Below are 20,819 nucleotides of genomic sequence, written 5' to 3' on the forward strand. Positions count from 1 at the left end.
ATAGATTACCTTATATGTGGAACATTGGAATTTCCAAGTTTGATCTTTTTCTCTCTCTTTCTCGCTCCTCTTTTGTGCTCCTTTTTTGGCCTAAGAGGGGGTGTTGAGAAACTATATCATTCAGTACCGTTTCCCTCCTCCATTTCTATATTTTGTTTCCATTTACAACCCCCAAAAGGCTTTTTGGGTGCCTTCCAAGAGAGTCGGGGTGCCACCTGAGAGACGTCAATAAGCAACACTCTAGACAATCTATGCCTATATATACGGCACTGACTCCACCCATTCATTGATCCCACATTCATTCCTTCCGATGTTTTGTACTCTCTTCCTCTGCACAACAACTCACACCCCACCCAGAGGATATTGCAATTCATGGTCTTCATCTCTCCCTACACCAAGCGCCTTGTCTCCTACACTTCCAGGCTGCGTTTTGGGCTACAAATTCTCTTCCTCCACCTAGCGACCATCTCCACCACTTGGCGTCAAATTGTACTTGCATTTTCAGCAAAAGATTCTCTTTCTCCAGAGTCTACCTAGCAACCATCATCTTCATTTGACGTCAATAGGCACCTACATTTTTGCTACTAGATCACCTCTCTCTCCCTAGCGACAATCCTCTCCACTTGGCCTCAATCTCTCAAGTTGTGTTTCACAATTTGACACCTTCCTAGCATCAGCAACGACTCTAACAAGTACCTGCTATCTCAAACACCCGCATTTTTGCAATTCCTACTCCATTAAGGAGCTGGATTTCCTCATCTAGCAAACCGTTGTGTTGATCCACATCTTCTAAAGTACATGTCCATAGAAGTGATCTTCTTCCTTGACTCTAATGGCATCAAAGGATTGCCTTCCGCTCCCTCAACAATTGTCCTTCCCCTTCAGTATACATCTTTGATATCCTATTGCCAAAGGACTACATTTTCTCCCTTCACTGTGCAAATTTCCTTCAAGTGCTACAGCCTAATTCACATGGGACAATGTAGTTATCTTTTGAGGTTTGGCTCTCCTATATCAACTTTGTTCACTTAGCATGATTTAGTGCTTCATCATCTTCTGTGTTTTTTGAGTTTCTATTATCTCTTGGTGTTTGCCATATACACTCAATGCTTCTCTCTGCAAACCCTACCGTCTCTTTGGTTTGCTTTCACAAGTCATTTCTAGAAATGTATCAAAGCATTACCTCATTTCTTGACACCCGCCATCTGCAGCACATGTCCTCCATATATGCCCCTCTCACTAGCAATGTCCCATACCACCCTAAATGAGATAAAAGCATATCTATGAGGTGAACCATCATAGTTTCATGAGCGAAAATGGTCTAGTGCATATCATCGAATCTCACACCAAATAGCAAGCTGACGCTATGATACAATGAAACGCCCATCTAGGATACAATTGGCACACGAGACACGACCCAAGCTATATCCAAGAATAGAAAGGAGTTGAACATTAGACTCACCTCCTAGCCATAGAGCCAAACGGGCTTACTCCCAAGCCTAAAAGTTGGCATCACTCTAGGTCATGACCATGTACCAAGAACTAGCATCCCATACCACCAATCCACACCATTCCGTTGTACGAACACGTCAATCTACAGGCCAAAAGTCCAAGAATGGTGATCGCACAATGATATGCACAATAGGGCCTTGAGTCCTATAAATAGGACTCATTTGCACTAATTCCAAAGAGTTCTTAGTGTATTCACACTAAGTCACTTCATGACCATTGTTATGTGAGCAAAAGTGGTTTTATGCATATCATCAAAACTCGCGCCAAATAGCAAATTGATGCTCTAATACCAATGAAACACCCACCTAGGATCCAACCTGCACACAAGACACAACACAAGTTATATCTAGAAATATAAAGGAGTTGGACATCAAACTCACCTCCTAGCCATAAAGCCAAACAGAATAAGTGGGGAACTTATGACATTTTGTGAAAGAGGGTAAAGTGGAGATAAGTAAGGTGAAGAAGGGCTGAATTCAGCATGCCAAAAACTGGTGCAAATAGGGCAAGAGGGGCTACTATCATTCATGGAGAGAAGGGAGACGAAACTCATGCATTTGGCAACAAGGAACAGTGCTGAACACTCTTTGAACTTCCAGGAATTGATTGGGGCAACAAATGGGTGATTTGGGACTGAAATGAACTGCACGGAACAAGCAAAACAGAGTATTCAGCTGAAAAGTGCTGTCCTGAATTTTCTGCATTGATCTTTGCACATAGGGATCAACACCAGATGCATATGCTTGTGTACAGTGAGTGTATGCTTGAAGTATATAAAGAACCTCTTTAGGGTGTTTTTGGGGCAGCATAAAGAAGGTTATTTACTGGTATCCATAACAATAAAACAGGGCTGAATTCATGTAATTAGGCTCATACAGAGATTTCATTGGATTTGGAGCTTATCGTCACTTAGGATCATGCCCTTTGATGGTAGCAACTATATGCTACATGTTTTCTTGGATTAGAGATGAGATTTGAAGCTTTTGCAGTTGCATAAAGCCTATGTACCGCAAGGTATTGATCTATAGCAAGGTTACCTTTGAGTTCTCGTCTCAGAGCTCTTGGGCAATCATCCCAACACAAGGTATTACACTCGTATAGAGAGTGCATGTACTAGACTTACTCTATTGCGCATCATATGAATCAAAGGGCTTCGTTGTTAGAAGTGGATGCAGAAATGAGAGCATAGACAAGTGCTGAAATAAATTGTTGAACACAAGACAAAAGAGAAAGAAAACAAAAGAACACTGCAAAAGAAGAGAACTCAGATATGTGCTCAGGAAATGCAATCTATATACCAAACACGAGACAGTTGCATACAACAATGAGTCACTAGCTGCATGGGCACTGGCACCGACTCCTCTCTCCAATGGGAAGTCCGCCTAAAGTATGATGATGACCGAGGAGGAGGAGAAGGAGCCCCGCAATAAATAGGCACAAAATAGGCCAAATACAGTAGCTGGTCAACCAGCATTAAATGCTGGCCGATTCAAATAAAATGCTACAAGTGCCACAAATAAATCACTAAAATAATGCCTAAATAAAAGACAATGTGCCCAACCCTAACGGGCATGAACAAACTCACATGAGTTGACAATCTTGCTAACACCCTCTCTCAAATCATGGGTGATCTAATACAATACAATGATAATGACTCATCATAGTCCATACAACATAGAACCACCAAAGTAGAACCATGGATACCCAAGCAGTGGGTGATCAAGCCACCACCAAAGCGCCTCGAAAAGAACATGAGGTCGATATCAATCGTACCAACTCTTGAAATTTGAGAAGAACCATAGCATGTCTCTCTGTCCGTCGTCAATGTCTCGTAATAGCATACAAGACCATCATGTCAAAAATGCCTTTGAACATACGTGACCGTGGATTCCCCGCCTTTGGTTAGATCACCAAAGTGTCTCCTCATGTGAGCTCAAGACTAGAAGCCAAGCCTTCTCTCTATCCAATAACCAGCTCATCATGAAATTGGATGTCAATGCCAACTCCAAGCCTAGTTGTCAAGTACGAAAGGTACAATACAGTACTGTACAATAAAACATGGTACTAAATGGTACCTTAATATTTAATAAGGTACGATACAATATTAGTAGGGAAAAAAAACTAACTTGATTATTTTGGACTAAAGATAATAGAATAGATGTTTCATGTCTAAATAGCAATACTATTAGAGTATATAAGATGAATACTTGAGGATAACGTGCCAAAACCTGATGTTGCATGCGCAATATGCACTATTGCTACCTACAACTTACAACTTACATAGATAGGAGTGGATACTCGTACATGAATGATCATACAAATAAGAGAAGTGTGGGCTTGAGAGAGAGAAGATTGAGAAAGAAAGAAAGAAAGAAAGATATATTAACGTCTACATAGCGCCAATGTGGCCTATGAGACAAAATCCAAAGTGCATCCATATCTAATGTCGTCTCATCAGTAAAGGAAAAGATAACATTACAAATAAGTGGGTGGCCTATGAAACAATACTGAAAATAACTATACGATGGGACTATACTAGGGTTGAACCATGTGTAGTGTTGTTCCATTGATAAAAAAGAAAAGGAAAGGAAAGGAGAACCAGATCTGATAGAACCATGTACAAAAGTGTGGTGGGGACTGTTAGACAATCATTTCCTGGACAGCTGGATAGCTCGACAAGTACGGACGTCAGTGCCACGTCAGCACCTGCAGTCGGCCAGATTTGTTGTGCAGTCGGCCAAATTTCCTGCAGTCGGCTGCATTAAATGCAGCCGACCTATTGCTGGGATTTTCTATTTTTTCGGCTATTTATAGCCTGTTTGGTGGCTCACTCCAGCATTCATTATTCAGATTCTGATCTTGAGATCTGTTGGCTGAGACAGACAGTGCTCGGGCTGACAGAGATCGAGGTCATCAAGTCGGAGACATACGCAGATATTTCCTCTGCCCCCTTGTGTATTTCTGCACTCTTATACAGCATACTACACCGCAAATTTTCTGCGTTTACACTGTCTCCTTTTCTCTCTCTTCTCTCTGTATTCTCTCTCTCTCAGTCTTTGTCCTACGCTTCCGCATCGCTGCACTCTGACAGGACTATGGGCTTTAGCTGATCTCAAGATCTGCACATGATCTCAACTATGATGCAATCCCTAGCTACTTCACTGATATGCCTCGTGGTGAGTCTGCGGTGTCCCATGATAATGGCTCTAATCCGACTGTGGTGTGGCCTCCTTGGACGTGGTCCTAGTAGACGAGGTCATCATGCTCGACGAAGGGAAATGGCTCTATCCAATGTGACTCCACGGTGTGGCCTATAAGGTGTCTGGCGGGGTGGCTCTATCTCTGCTAGGCTGGTAGTGTCAGTAGGGTCGGCTCTATAGAAAAAGTCTGTCATTGCTCTCTGTGTGTGTCCCTCTGGGTGAGCTGGCCTCCTATCTCGCAACAGTGCAGTTCGGCGCCTCTCGAGCTCCAGGAGGAAGAGACCTAGGCATCTCTAGTCCTCATACTCCATGACACGACGAAGGGGTCCAAATCCATCACGGAAGAGGCAGTGGTACTGTCCTCGTATGTCATAGTATATTGTGCATCTGCATATGTAGTGCTCCTCTGTCTCGCGCTTTCGACCACAAAGCTGACAAGTCCTATCCTCTGCTAGGGCATTTGTCCATCTGCCTATCTCCATCTAAAGCCTATATGAGGAGGTGTGAATCTGTCTGATAGCAACCCGTACGCTATGGGAGAGATGGGTGTCCATATATGCTGGCCGAATAGTGAAACCATCATCGGAGAGACACAAGAAATGACTTCTGTAGAACTCCATCCTCAATCCTAGAGGGAGTGGTGGATGGATCCATGTCCTTGTTGTCTCAATCCTCAAGATATCAGCTCTGATCACTTGGTTCAACTCTGATCCGCTGAGAGAAAGTGTAGAGCAGTCAAGGCTATAATCCAAAGGTGGAAGACAGTCAATATCCAAAACATGTAGGCTCATCCAAATAGTCATCTGTGAAAACCAACAATTCTTCTCACCTCCTGCTGCTAGTTGTCTAGATGAGGTTAGTGCCAATCTAGAGTATCTATGGCGTGGAAGTTCCCATAGTCTGTGCCAAAAGGTCACTGCCCTGAAGAGTGCCTCCATAACTATAGATGTTGCCCCTAGCTCTGCTCCGAAAATGGGATGTGGAGTGGAGGGCTTACTCCTAATCATACGTGCTATCATCATGATCAATGGCCTTTCCATGCTATCCCAACCATCATAATAATCCCTCTCTACTCCAATCTGATCAGTGAGTGGGCTAAGACGCCTGTGGTACAAGCTGCAACCCCATACCTCTACTCCATGTAGTAATGCAGGTGTGACTAGGGTGTCAAACAACCAAAGAGAGAGAGAGAGAGAGAGAGAGAGAGAGAGAGAGAGAGGCTATATATATATATATATGGTCCTGTACTTGTGTAACACGGAGCAAAAATAACTGAGTGGTGTCCTTAGACTCAAACATCACCTGCTGAAGCTGGCCATAAAGGATCATTGCACTCATGGTGGAAGGTGCCTTGTACAATATATGAAGCTTCAACCATACTTCGGGAGATGTCTTGCAAGAGGTAACCACTAGTACAACTTTCTTAGAAATACATTGAAGAAGAGCAGAATAGGCACAGGCATCCTCCGAATCCCATGTAAGCACAACTTCCTCATGGTTGTCCTCATCAAAATCTTTGAAAAAGAAAAAGGCATTGAGAACGAGGAATAGCTCCACAAACAATATGCTAGATCCGCTTTTGCACAAACCAAGCTTTCATCACAGCACTCCAGGTAAATTAGTCAAATCCATGTAACTTATCATCTGTAGAAGTGCAGAAAGGAGCCATATGGAGAGGATAAGAAGAGAAGATAGCGGATAGAAGGTATACAAAGAGAGAAGACAGCCAACCAAACAGCAAAGACTACACAATAAAAGAGTTCACCCGTAGTACCAAAATCTGCAAAAAAAAAGTCATAAGACATTGCCCAGCAATCGAGAAATGTCACATGCTGAAAATGCAAAAGGGCATGCAGCAAACAAGTCGTCTCCTGATCAGCAAAGAAGGGGAGGATCTAAAACCAACAAAGAGATCGCAACACAAACCTAGATCCTGCAATTTGATACCATGTCAGAAGTGGATGTGGCAATGGAAGCATAGATAAGTACTGAAATAAGCTGCTCAACACAAGACAGAAGAAAGAGAAAACAGGTGCTGAAATAAACTGCTAAGCACAAGACTAAAGAGAGAGAAAACAGAAGGACATTGCAAAAGAAGAGAACTCAAAGATGTGCTCAGTAAATGGAACCCATGTACCAAACACAAGACAATCGCATACAATAATGAGTCACTGGCTGCATGGCCACTCACACCGGCTCCTCTCTCCAACAAGAAGTCCACCTGAAGAATGGTAATGAGACTGAGGAGGATGACGACGACCACGACGAGGAGCCCCACAATAAATAGGCCAAATATAGCAACTAGGCAGCCAGAATTAATTGTTGGCTGACTGACATAAAAAGCACAAATAAATCACTAAAATAATGCCTAAAATAAAAGACAATGTGCCCAGCCCTAACAAGCATGCACAGGCTCACACGAGTTGACAATCCTACTAACTATTGGCCCAGGCGTGGAGTGATTGTGCTAGTAATGATTTAACGTGAGAGAGAGAGAGAGAGTACAACGCTCTAGGCAATCACACTAAATAATGCCACATTTTTGCAAAATGAGGCATGAGGTGTCTTTAAATAATAAAATATGAAACCCAAACGGCTTAACAGTCATAGGAAACCCTAAAATAAACCCTAACCCTAGTGTCACTTAGTGCACTAGGGGCAAAAACTACATTTAATGACATTTTAAATGCCTAGGGAGCCCGGATCATGGATCAAAGGCATCAACACTTAGGTCATAACATTGACCTACAAACCCCCCTCCATGAGATGGGAAAACTAATCTAGCAAAAATGAGAGAATCCTAGAAAATAAAAAGAAACATGAGGTCATGGTTGCACAAGTTCATCCAAGTGGATATGGCAACCTATGCCAATACAAAGTATGATAAATCATGGAACAAATGGAATCAAGTTCAAGGCTTGACGAAAAGCCTGGAACTGTGGTTGAGGAAGAGCCTTCATGAAAATATCTACCAAGTTGTCTTTAGTGGGTACATAAGACAACTCTATTTCTCTAGCTAACATCCGCTCACGAATATAATGATAATGAACTTCTATGTGCTTTGTGCTAGCATGGAACACTGGGTTCCGTGCAATGGCCAAAGCACTCTGGCTATCAGTGTAGATAAGTGTCGGAGCCATCTAGTGCACGTGAAGATCTGCAAGTAACTTGCGGAGCCAAACACACTCCATTGTGGCTGTGAACGCTACTCTGTACTCAGCTTCACAACTGAAAGTAGTAACTGTAGTTTGTTTCTTGTTGAACCAAGAAACAAGAGATGTGCCCAAGAAGAAGCAATTGCCACTATGAGAGACATGAGAATCTAAACATCCAACCCAATCACTGTCAAAATATCCATGCGAAGAGAGTGAAGAATCAGCCTTGTAGAAAAGGCCAAGATCCTGAGTGCCTTTAAGATAACGGAAGACCCACTTAACTACTTACCAATGAAGTACTGAAGGGCTATGCATATATCTACTCAACTGAGACACAACAAATTGAAGATCGAGCCTCATGTGACAGATATAAATCAAGCATCCAACAGCCTGCTAATATAAAGTAGTATCAAAGAAACCACTACCATCATCAGAAGTGAATCTAAAACTAGGCTCCAAGGGAGTAGACACGGGCTTACAATCCTCAAACTGAAAACACTGAAGAAGCCATCCAATATACTTGCATTGTGTCATAATGATACCCTCCTCAATGGTAGCAAATTGGATGCGCAAATACTAGTGAAGTAGACCAAGATCTGTCATGACAAATGCTTGCAGTAACTCAACCTAAAACACTACAATTCGACTAGCCTGGGTCCCAATGACAAGCATGTCATCAACATAATACACAAGAATAATAAAATCAGATCCCTGATGTCAAATGTAAAGAGTAGCCTCGGTAGGACTACTCTAAAATCCGAGATGCAATAGAGAATGTATACAGGCATACCAAGCCCGTGGAGCTTGCCTTAAACAATACAAAGCCTTCTTAAGACGACAAACTTTATGCTCAAAACCTTTAATTGCAAATCCTAGAGGCTGAGAAACATATACCTCTTCGGTGAGATATCCATGGAGAAATGTTGTCTTGATGTCCAACTGATGCACCTCGCAATGAAAGTGGGCAGCAAGGGCAATAATACTCCTAATGGTAGTAATGCAAGGCGTAGGGGCAAAAGCCTCCTCAAAGTCAATTCCTTGTCACGCTTTGTACCTATCAATAGAACCATCAAGCCTGACATCAAAGCCCACAAGACAACACATTTCCTAATGTATCTCAGATATGGATCCACATTGTCATCATCCACTTGATGGATATCTCTTGCCGCTCTTGATTTGTGGTCTTTAGTATGAGGATATAAATTCACGAGATGTGATTCCAATGTACTCTAGAGCAACTCCATGTTGAGTATCTCCTTGGGAGAAGAGCTTGGTCCTCTGCTCAAGCCTGGGACCAAGGTCAAGATAGCATAGAGATGAGAGTCCTTGGTCATCATCTATAGTACATGATCCATCAAGGCTTGACCATGCACTCAAGCCTGGTTGTGAGGGTAAGATAGTTTTCCCACTCAATCCTTGAGATCCCTTTGGAAGCAAAGCTTGGCCTTGTACTCAAGCCTCCCATAGGGGACAATACAAATCCTACCCTAACTTGAAGCTCTCTTTGCAGGAGAGCTTGGCCCTATGCTCAAGCTCAACATCAAAGCTCACAAGACAAGACAAATCGTATTGTATCTTAGATATCATTCCACTCTTTCATCATCTACTTAAGGTGCATCTCTTGCCACTCTTGATTTGTGGTCTTTAGTACGAGGATATAAATTCAAGAGGTGAGTTCAATGTACTCTAGAGATACTCCAAGTTGGCTATCTCCTTGGGACTAGAGCTTGGCCCTCCGCTCAAGCCTAGCACCAAGATCAAGATAGCCTAGGCATGGGAGTCGATAATCAGCAATATGCTGAAATCAGAGATTAATGACCAGAAATGCTCCAATAATGTGGACAGCAGCTGAATATACTGAAAATTCGCCCAACAATACGCCAAAATGATCAAATTTGTCTTCAATGTCGGGAAAGAATAGGGCCAGCAGCCAAATAATATAATTTTGGAGCATGTTGAGGGCCAAGAAAATGAATTAAGGGAAAAGCCCCGGATTTTGGGCACCTTGGTGGTGGAATTGGGCAAAACCCCCAAAATTTACCCGAAAAATGAAAAGAATTTGAAGAAGTTGGGTAAAATTTTTACCCTATTAATGCCAAATGCCATGCCTTAAGCTTGATTGAGCCTTGATATTGATTTTTTATGAATTTCAGAAAAGCTCCAAACTTTCTATAGAAATTGGGGTGAAATAGGGCTCAAATGACAAAAAGCCCCAAATTTTGTCGGGAGATTGAAGAGAAATTTGATAAATTACTCGAAAGATGCCGAATGTTAGGCTCAATAATGAATTCTGCCTCAATATTGATGAAGAATGCCAAATTCTTTAAAAGCCCCAAAATTGTCGAAAACTTTCAGTGAAATTTGGCCAAATTAGTGAAAAGCCCCAAATTCAATGAAGAGCACACATCAAATTTCTTCAATCTGATGAAGAATTTGGCAGAATTGATAGAAAATCTCCAAATTTTGATGAAATTTGGATCAAATTGGGTCAGTTTGATGAAAATTCCCAAATTTGGCTTAATTTGTGTTTAAGAAGGGCAGAGGTGTAGAAGCAAGGGCTTGACTGAAATCTAAAAATAATGAATAACTAAGATATGACAATTTTTCAGCTAACTGGGAACAAGGAGGCAAATGTGTCAGTGATGTGTTGGCGGGCTGTCAGCAATTATGGATCGCGATCGTTGAGACACGTGGCGGCAAAGGTGTCACATCGGCGGGTCAGTGGGGCATGGTAGATAGGTGATACAAAGTCCAAGAGCAGGGTGCATGGGCATGCGTGTCAGGATGAGGCGCAGCACCCTGCAGATCGATGACGAGGCAAACAGATTGAAGGTGGCACCTAGGGCAGTGGACAGGTGGTAACCAGGGGACGACGCAGCAACCTGCACACTACTTTTGAAGCACTGGTTGTCTATCTTGTCGCCTGTCCAACAAACATACACCTAACCTAATCTCCCACTAAGTCTGCATGTGTGACCAGAACAGCAGAGACATAGGTGCGATCAGGAAAGCGACTGGTAGGCGACGGCCACGCAGGTAAGCAAGTCCACATTAGGCAGGTGACAAGGTGCAGCAATCAACAGAGTAGAAGCTCAATATGGGATCATTGGGTGCAATGATTTGTTGCAATCAGAGGCGAGTGAAGGAATATGGCAGCACGAGGTGCAATTGCCAAGAAGACAATAGAGCCGGTGCGAGGGCAATGGCTCGGGGTAGCAATCAGCCGAGGTGTGGGGCTCAATGGCAATGGCTGCGTGGCAAATGATCACGAGCAATGGCAATGGCGATGAAAGAAAGCCGCTCTAATACCACTATTAGCCCAAGCATGGAGTGATTGTGCAATTAATTTAATGGAAAATGAACGAGAATAGAAGAATTAATTGATGCAGAACAATACTCAATCACGAATAAGTAATGAATTAATGAGAGAGAGAGAGAGAGAGAGTACAACACTTTAGGCGATCACACTGAATAATGCCACACTTACGGGCCAAAAGTCCGAGAATGGTGATCACACAATGATATGCACGATAGGGCCTCAACTGCCCTAACCCCGAAGTGACCTTAGAGGATTTGCACTAAGTCACTTCATGCCCACTATGACCAATGCTACTAGCACCCACCTAAATATCCAAGGATGGAACAAGCAATCTATTATGTTAGGTTGTGCATTACAATTTTATGCACCCCAAGCTTTTCACTCACACCATGGAGGCTAGTGATCTAGCCTTTTGCTGTTTTATGCAAGTGACCAGCATAAAATGCTGGTCAGCCTGATTTTGGGCACTTTCTTACAGCTTGTCAGCCAAATTTGGGGGTTGCTTATTCTCTTTTGCACTTTGCAAGGTCAGCATTCTCTCCATCATCCAATGGACACTCTCTGCCATCTACTGCATTCTGTTAGCAGTCTAGTTAGCTCATGTGTGAGTCTAGGCTATGCTTGACATTACTGGGTATTTTAGGCATTTTATGGTGGTCATCTTAGTGATTATTTAGGCATTTATTGCTGACTGACCAGCTACCTTATTTGGCATATTTTGGGCCTATTTATTCAGTGGCTTCTCCTCTCATTCAATCTTCATCATCGTTCTTCAAGTGGTCTTCCTGGTGGAGAGAGGAGCCAGTGCTAGTGCCTATGCAACCAGTGGCTCACTGTTGTATGCATCATTCTCGTGTTTGATATATGGATTCCATTTCCCAAGCACATCTTTGAGTTCTCTTCCTTTGCAGTGTTCTGTTTTCTTTCTCTTCTGTATTGTGTTCAGTAGTTTATTATGGCACTTGTCTATGCTTCCATTGTTGAAGTGGATTCAACAATGGAAGCATAGACAAGTGCTGTAATAAACTACTAAACACAAGACAAAAGAGAAAGGAAAGAAGGAACACTAAAGAACACAATACAGATGAGAACTCAGATGTAAGCTCAAGAAATGGAATCCATATATCCAACAAGAGACAATTGCATACAACAGTGAGTCACTGGCTATGGGCACCGGCACTGGCTCCACTCCCCAGCAGAAGATCCACAAGTGTGATGGTGAGTGACTAACCAATTGAGGAGGAAGAGCCTGAATAAATAGGACCAAAATATGTCCTCAATATGATCAAATCGGTCAGCATTTAATGCTGAATATGATCAATATGAAGACCATTAAAAATGCCTAAAATATCCTAAATAATGCCCAACCCTAAAACATGCACAGACTCACACATGAGCTGACATATCTCCTAGCACCCTCTCTCAGATCATGGGGGATCTGATACAATACAATGGTACAATGATAAGGAATCATAAACCATACAACATGGAACCACCAAGTAGAACCACGGATACCCAAGCAATGGGTGCGCAAGCCACCACAAAGGTGCCTCGAAGAAAACCTGATGTCGATGTCAATCGTACTAGCACCTGAAAATAGAGAAGATCATAGCATATCTCTGTGTTGGTCCCAATGTCTCTCAGTAGCATACATGAACATCCTGTCAAAAATGCCTCTAAAACATGCGTGACCATGGATTCCCCGCCTTTGACCAAACCGCCAAAGTGTCCCCTTGTGAGCTCAAGACGAGAAACCAATCTCGTTCTCTGTCAGACAGCCCATCATGAACCTAGATGGCAATCCTAGCTCCAAGATTTGAACCTACCACACTTCGATCAATGTGTCAAGGAAGTCTCTCTCTGGATCCTGTGTATCTGTATAGATGTATAGATGAGACGTGGCTGCCTCATCTGTCCACCCTCTCACTCCCTTTGGTACTAGAGAGTCGTAAAGGATGCCATCATCACCAACACTAGTAAGCAGCAGAGGAAGGGGCCATCAATCCCTTCCCATGAGCCAAAGAAGCTCATCCTTTCTGTACCTTGGCCTTAGCTATGGCTGAAGGATCGGAGTCGGAATCTGAGGTAGAGGATGACTTGTCGGAGAAGTCTACATCCCTCTTTTTTTTCTTCTCCTTCTACTTCCTGAAAGCCACTAACTCTTTGTAGTCCTTCCGTAAATGGCCTTTCTTCCCACAATGGTAATAGTGTGTCTTCTTCTTCGAACCCCTCTCTAAAGCTGCAAAAGCCGCACTGGAACCTCCATAAGATGACGAAAGCCGCCCCTATAACCGCAAAGATACCTCATGCTCAAGGAGCATCAAGGTCATATGTGTAAAACTAACACGAGTGGATGACGTCTACGCCCTCAAATCATTCACCACTCCATCAAACACAGAAGGGAGTTTGGAGAGTACTAGTCCAATAAGATGAGCCTCTAGAAGAGCAGACTACATGTGCCGAATCTAGTCTGGAATCTGGGTCACACGAAGGAGAAAAGACTGGATAGTATCTTTGGCCTCGACATAATTTGCTGGAGCTATCCGTAAAGAGTGACTGCCCGCATGGGGAAAGGTGCCACGTACATCACCTGCAACTTCGTCCATACTTCAGAAGATGTCTTGCACGAGATCACCATCGATAGAACTGCTTTAGAAATACATCGAAGCAAGGTCGAATAGGCACGGGCATCGTCCGAATCCCATGTAAGCATCGCTTCCTCATGGTTGTCTTTATCAAAATCATCCGATGTCGAAGTAGGACACTGAGGACGAGGGAATAGCTCCACATACAACATATCATAACCGCTTCTGCACAAACCAAGCTTTCATCACAACACTCCATGTGAGATAGTCAGGTCCATGTAACTTATCATCAATGGATGTGCACAGAGGAGCCATCTGCAGAGGATAAGAAAATAAGGAGAGAAAAGAAGGTATTGGAAGAGAGAACACAGCCAAACCACAAGCACAAAATGCAGAAAATGAGAGTTCACATGCAATATTCACCAAAATCTAACCAAAACAAAAAGAAATATACTACAAAAAGTCAAAAAATCAGCCAAAAACTACCAGAAACAGCAAAAACGGCCTGAGGATGCAGCCGCCAAACCAAGAGGAGATGCAGAGATACCAAAACATAGGCTAGAACAAACACACACGCAATAGAGGTGCTGATGCAGACTATACGGATGCTAATGTCAGTAAAAAACATAGAAAAAACACGTCCCCTGGTTGGAACAACAATCACCTGATCAGTAATGGTCAAAACAATCCAGAAATCAATAAAGAAAACACAGCAGGAGCATAGAACTTGAAATCTAATACCATGTCTAAAGTGGATGCAGCAATGGAAGCATAAATATGTACTGTAATAAATTGACGAACACAAGACAAAAGAGAAAGGAAAGAACACTGAAGAACACAATACAGATGAGAACTCATATGTATGCTCGAGAAATGGAACCCATATATCCAACACGAGACAGTCGCATACAACAGTGAGTCACTGGCTGTGGACACCGGCACTTGCTCCTCTCCCCAACAGAAGATCCACAAGTGTGATGGTGAGTGACTGACTGACTAAGGAGAAAGAGCCTAAATAAATAGGACAAAAATATGTCCTCAATATGATCAGGTCAACTAGCATTTAATGCTAAATATGATTAATATAAAGACCATAAAAAATGCCTAAACATAAGCTGATATATCTGCTAACGGCACCACTTCTGACATGCAATTGGCCTTCGTTTTTTATCAAATTTTTTGTTACACTACATGTGAACTCTCATTTTGTGAAGTCTTTGCCATTGGTTTGGCTAGATTCCCTCTCCGTATACCCTCTATCTTGCATCTTCTCCTCTCCATATGGCTCCTCTGTGCACGTCTACAAATGATAAGTTACATAGACTTTACTATATTACATGGAGTGCTATGATGAAAGCTTGGTTTGTGCAAAAGCAAATTTGGTACATTGTATGTGGCGCTATTACTCGGTCTCAGCATCCTTTTCCTCTTCCCAAAGATTTTGATGAGGACAACCATAAGGAAGTTATGCTTACATGGGATTCAAACAATGCATGTGCATATTCTACATTATTTCAATGTATTTCCAAAAAAGTTCTACGGGCAATTACCTCTTGCAAGACATCACCAAAAATATGGTCAAAGCTTCAAATGTACCAAGCACCTTCCCCCATGCATGTTGTGACCCTTTATGGACAGCTTCAGCAAATGAAGTTTGAGCTGAAGGACACTATTCAATCATTTTTATTCCGTGTTACACATGCAATCTGCCCTTCCAAAGGCACGTCTCATGAGAACAATACTCTACGGGCATCCCCTAGGGTTTGATGGAGTAGCAAATGTTTTGCGGGTGCAAACATCATCTACACATGTGAGCTTTACACATATGTCCTTGATGCTGCTTGAGCATGAGGCATCTTTGCGTTTACAAGGGAGGCTTTTGTCTCATTATGAAGGTTCCAGTGAGGCCTTTACAACTTCAGAGAGAGGTGACAAAAAGAAGTCAAAGGCCCTATGTTATCACTGTGGTAAGAAAAGACACTTGCAGAAGGACTGCAAGGAGTTAGTAGCCTCACAGAAAAAGACGGAGAAGTAGAAAAAGAGGGATGCGGACTCCTCCAAGCAATGAGTCATTCTCTTCCTTAGACTTCAACTCTGATCCTTTGGCCAAGGGGTAGTCCAAGGCGTGAAAAGGATCCACTTCTTCAAACCCCAAGAAGGGCTTGACTACCCCTTCCTGTGCTACTTTCTAGTCCAGATGAGACAATCATCCCTCACGACTCTCTAGTGCCAAAGAGGGAGTGTGAGAGGGTGGTAAGATGGGGCAGTTGAGTCGCACCTATACAGGTATATAGATGCATAGGTTCCAAAGAGGGACATTCCTAATGCATCGATCGAAGTCGTTCAAACCTTGGAGCTGGGATTGACATCCAAGTTCATGATAAATTGTTCTTTGACAAGGAGCGGGATTGGCTCCTAGTCCGAGCTCACATGAGATGACACTTTGGCGGTCTTGGCCAAAGTTGGGGAATCCATGGTCACATATGTTCAAAGGCATTTTTGACGAGATGGTCTTGTATGCTACTATGCGACATTGTTGACGGACACAGAGATCTATTATGCATCTTCTCTATTTTCAAGAGCTGGTACGGTCAACATCAACATCAAGTTCTATCCAAGGCACCTTGGGGGTGGCTTGATCACCCACGACTTGGGTATCCATGATTCTATTCTAGTGGTCTATGTTGTATATGATTATCATTGTATTGTATCAGATCACCCATGATCTGACAGAGGGTGTTAGCAATCTAGCCAGCTCATGTGTGAGTCTAGGCTATGCTTACATTATTGGGTATTTTAGGCATTTTATGGTGGTCATCTTAGTAATTATTTAGGCATTTACTGCTAGCCAACCAGCTGCCATATTTGGCATATTTTGGGCATATTTATTCAGTGGCTCCTCCTCTTATTTAGTCGTCATTATTCTTCAAGTGGTCTTCATGTTGAAGAGAGGAGCCGGTGCCAATGCCCATGTAGTCAGTGACTCGGTATTGTACGCATCATTCTCGTGTTTGGTATATGGATTCCATTTCCCAAGCACATCTCTAAGTTCTCTTTCTTTGGAGTGTTCTTCTCTTTTCTTTCTCTTTTGTCTTGTGTTCAACAATTTATTTCAGCACTTGTCTATGTTTCCATTGCTGCACCACTTCTAACACATTCTCCATTCTCCTTTATCAGCCTGATCCAATGCCCTCACTGACGCTTTGGGCTACGTGCAAGGAGACTAATCAATCTGCTATGTATTCGGCATTCTATTTAGAGCAATGCAATTCTTTCCTTTTATTTTCTGCATTAATATCAATCTCTCTCTTCCATTCTCTCTCCATGTTCATATCTTCTTCCATTGCACACTCTCATATGGTATCATTACCAAAAGAGTGAATCCAAAGATTCAACAAAGAAAAGACCATACTCTATGTTGTGTTATGTAGATTTGTCACGAAGATCGCAAATTTTGTGCACTGTGTGAGCCTTCTTCAATGTGTGTGGAGCACCTACAACATGTATTGCAAAAATGTAGCTGATTTCTCCTCCATTCAAGTAACCCAGCATCCAAACACAATAGTGGGAAGACCTCGCATCTCAAGAAAATGTTTTGGGAGCGAAGGATGGAGCTACATCATTAGAGCCTCATCAAAGCCTCCCTTTATCCCAACTGTGACTTAAAAGTCTGTGTTCCTTCACAACCATGAGATGGAGGAGCCTTCTTCCTTGGCTATTATCTTCAAAGAGGTCTTAGCTCATTGACAGCAATGCTTCAAGTCATATGCCTCCTCAAGGAGATTTGACTTCAAGATCTCTTTTCATTAGAGGGTACAATCACTATAGGTGGCATTCCATCAGTACCTCTTTGAGGTATTGGCAAATTGCCACTATTATCTAACCATCCATCGAACTCCGTCTCAAATGTCCTCCTTGTTCTAGACTTGGGCTTCCATATCCTCTTAGTAAATCGCCTTACTAGACTCTACACCCAAGTTGTCTTCACCAAACCGGCTGCCTTTGCTGAGGATTCTTCTACACGAGCCATTCTAGTGACAAGTTGGCAAGAGAGGGGGCTATACAAGCTCCATTTCCCTTCCCTTATGCAAGGCCCTATGAGGCACCTTTCCATTGTCACACATGTTCCTGATTGTGCACCATCTATCCCATAAGTTCCATCCCAACCTCCACCATCTCCTCTCATGGTTCCCCCATACCCCTCATTCCTTTCAGAGAGGGACAATATCAGTGATGTAGTTATGGATTCCCGAGGCTTTCATACTTCAAAGGGGGATTCACAAGATCATGGGGAGATTGTTTAGAGCTTTCTTCATCGATGGACCATAGCACCCCATCTACCACCCTCGGATTCATTCCATCTTCTGCAGCCTTCAGCCACATCCGAGATCTAAAAGGGGGTGTTCACGACCCTTTGTGTCATGCACAATCATCATATGGCAGGACTAAGCTGTGATAACCTTGTGACCCTAACCTCATTATATCTAATGCAATTTGTATACAATATGTCGTAATGGATAATCTCCATAATCAAAATGAATTCTGCAGGAGCCATTACAATTTGGAGGCCACCCCTTGCCTACTAGAATTTAACTTTTTATAGATGACACTATTAGAAAGCAAGTCCATGTGTAGTTTGAGGTTTGAAACAGAAAGCACAGTTCTCATTTTTGTGTCTATTGCAATAAAATAATGCAGTTTACAAAACTACCTACTTGACTTAAAAATACAAGGCCGGCTTGTTGAGGATGTAGAATACGTAAGTTGGTGGCAGCATTTGTCAAGGTCCACTTTGCATTGCCAAAGTGGTCATTTAGTAGACTTGGAAGGCGCAATGCAAGATCAGCCATACATGGCAGTGTATTTTCAAAGAACTGTTGCGATGCTGCCTTCGGAATAAGCTGAAAAGCATCAGATATGATTTGATAATCAATCAAATGTAAGATAAGACTCTGATTATTTGTTTTTTTCAAAGCAGTCATGCTACTTAAATTTTTTCACTTGTTTTCACACTACCAGTGTGCTCGAAATGATAAACGGAAACTGAGTCAAACAGCTCTAAACTGACACGATCGAAGTACATTGAGAATTCACTGAATCGGACAACTCTTAAGGACATGATCATTATTCTGACACGTTCAAATTAGTCTGAAGTAACTGCTGCCTGATTCGGACGGGCTCTTAAGTGACATGGTCGAATTACAACGAAAATTAACTCAGATCATGGAAATAAGATACACTGAATCAGACAGCTCTTAGGCAACATGATCGAAGTCTTCCGAGAACTCGCTCATCACCGAATCAGAAGAGTTATGGTCGAATTAATATGAGAGATTTCACTCACATCATTGAAGTACGTTAAGAATCCATGCAATGCTGCCGAATTAAGCGCAGGAAGGAAGCTTTGCTCACGCAGGTCATTTATAAAATCGCCAAGGGTCTCACCATCGACGACATGGCTTACGGCAGGGCCACGCCCGAGGGATTTCAAAGCGGAGCTGATCTGACTAGCCCACTGAAGGATGCCGGACTCAGAGATGGACATGCAAGGGAGGAACGGCAAGATAGAGGAGGGGGAGGAGGACGAGGACGAGCAGCCTCCTGCTGCTGCTCCTTTGAAGGTCTCCCCCATCAGACCTTCCGCCATATCGACGATCGGACTGACGATGATCCGGTGTTCAAAAAACAAAGAACGAGCTTTAGTGTCAAGACTGCAAATTTTCAATCTTGAGAGAAGGTTTTAGTGTTGATGTGAAGTTAGTCTTTATTAGAATAGAATTGTCCTATAGGGCATATGCCATTACAATGGTGCAGTGGCAAGGTGGTGTATGCCCCCCCAAAAAAATTACCCCCACATCACTTGAGTTACTTGAGTTAAGTGTCTCGCTCACTTTAGTTAAGTGGCCCACTTTTTAAGTTAGGAGTTGTGATCTGTCTAAATGCCAAAAAGGAGTCGTTTATTTTAACCATGAAAAAATTGCCATGTTTCACTTAGTGGGCTATATACTTGAGTTGAGATGTGTGGATCTCTTACTTGGATACATATTGCATGCTACCTTCGAAAAGGAAGTGGTGCAATATGCTTCATTTCTTCTTTTTGTGTTTGTTTGCCAATATCATTCCGTTTCATGGTTGCTAATTGGAATAACGTTTGTGCTTGAACGATGTAGATATTTCGCTTTTCTCCCTATGGTTGCCATTTTTGAAGCAAACTCGATGGATTAAATGCAATATCCATGCTTGAAAAGGGTGGGATTCAAAAATTGTGAGTAGGCAAAGGAAACTGGAGAGTTTCAACTTGCCAATTCAATATCTGTCAATTTGGATGCACTTCAACTGTTCTTAACCAAGTTCTTATGTCTCAACAAGCCTAGAACACACTTTTCTTTCCAAATGCATTGAGGATGGAGGGATTTTTGCTCCCATTCTACTACTTCTTACTTGTCTTAGAAAGATGAAAAAGGTATTGGTACCTTCTTTCATGCATTTCCATTTCTTCTTCATGTGCTATTGTGAACTTATATAGTTGTTGCTCTTATGAGATCATTCCAAGAAATCGTTTGCATGCTTCATAGTGGGAACTAAGTCTGTCTTAGGAGGGTTCATCAATGAGCTGCAAGTAATTGCTAATAACACTCCTTTTATGGAAAAAAATGGTGGGTATGATGCCTCTAGAGAAGGCATTGACAAGCAGCTTGAAGATTGATGTGAGAAATGGTACATCACCATAGCATCTGGTTGTGTTTCAACTCCCTACCCTTGTAGGCTTGCATTGTCATTAACATTTTAATATTGAGCAACTTACCTCAAATGGGATGCCTTCCAGTAAGTTGAGTATCCATAGCACTCATTTATAAGACATTAGCAACCTACTAGAAGGTGAACTAATAGAAAAGAGGTCAAATGTGGTAATGGCTCCCATATCTCAAATCTTTGCATGTGGTGGAAAACAATAGCTTGAAATTGACTTACTATAGCATTCCGTTGAACAATAGTAATTTGGCACCTTAATACCAAGAATGAAGGACTAGATGATATGGGCTGATGG

The 20,819-nt window shown here is 42.4% G+C and overlaps 1 protein-coding gene across 2 annotated transcripts in view; it reads right to left on the reverse strand.

Moving 5' to 3' along the window:
• Positions 1–19,509, reverse strand: part of LOC148035359 (poly(ADP-ribose) glycohydrolase 1-like) — a 121,220-nt gene extending 101,711 nt beyond the window's left edge. The window contains exons 1-2 of one of the 2 annotated variants that reach the window (XM_087680393.1): positions 19,217–19,370; positions 18,487–18,672 (exon numbers count right to left, since the gene is read on the reverse strand). In XM_087680393.1, coding sequence (XP_087536519.1) covers positions 18,487–18,672; positions 19,217–19,228 — 198 coding nt within the window. In that variant the 5' untranslated portion in view covers positions 19,229–19,370. Of the gene's footprint in view, positions 1–18,486; positions 18,673–19,115 lie in introns of both variants that reach the window. The other variant, XM_087680392.1, reaches the window with a different exon arrangement.
• Between the last annotated feature and the right edge of the window lie 1,310 nt (positions 19,510–20,819).

Source organism: Lygodium microphyllum, chromosome 6 (assembly GCF_053477565.2).
Source record: "Lygodium microphyllum isolate KBCC chromosome 6, Lygodium_microphyllum_v1.1.10, whole genome shotgun sequence".
NCBI classification, from domain to species: Eukaryota; Viridiplantae; Streptophyta; class Polypodiopsida; order Schizaeales; family Lygodiaceae; genus Lygodium; species Lygodium microphyllum.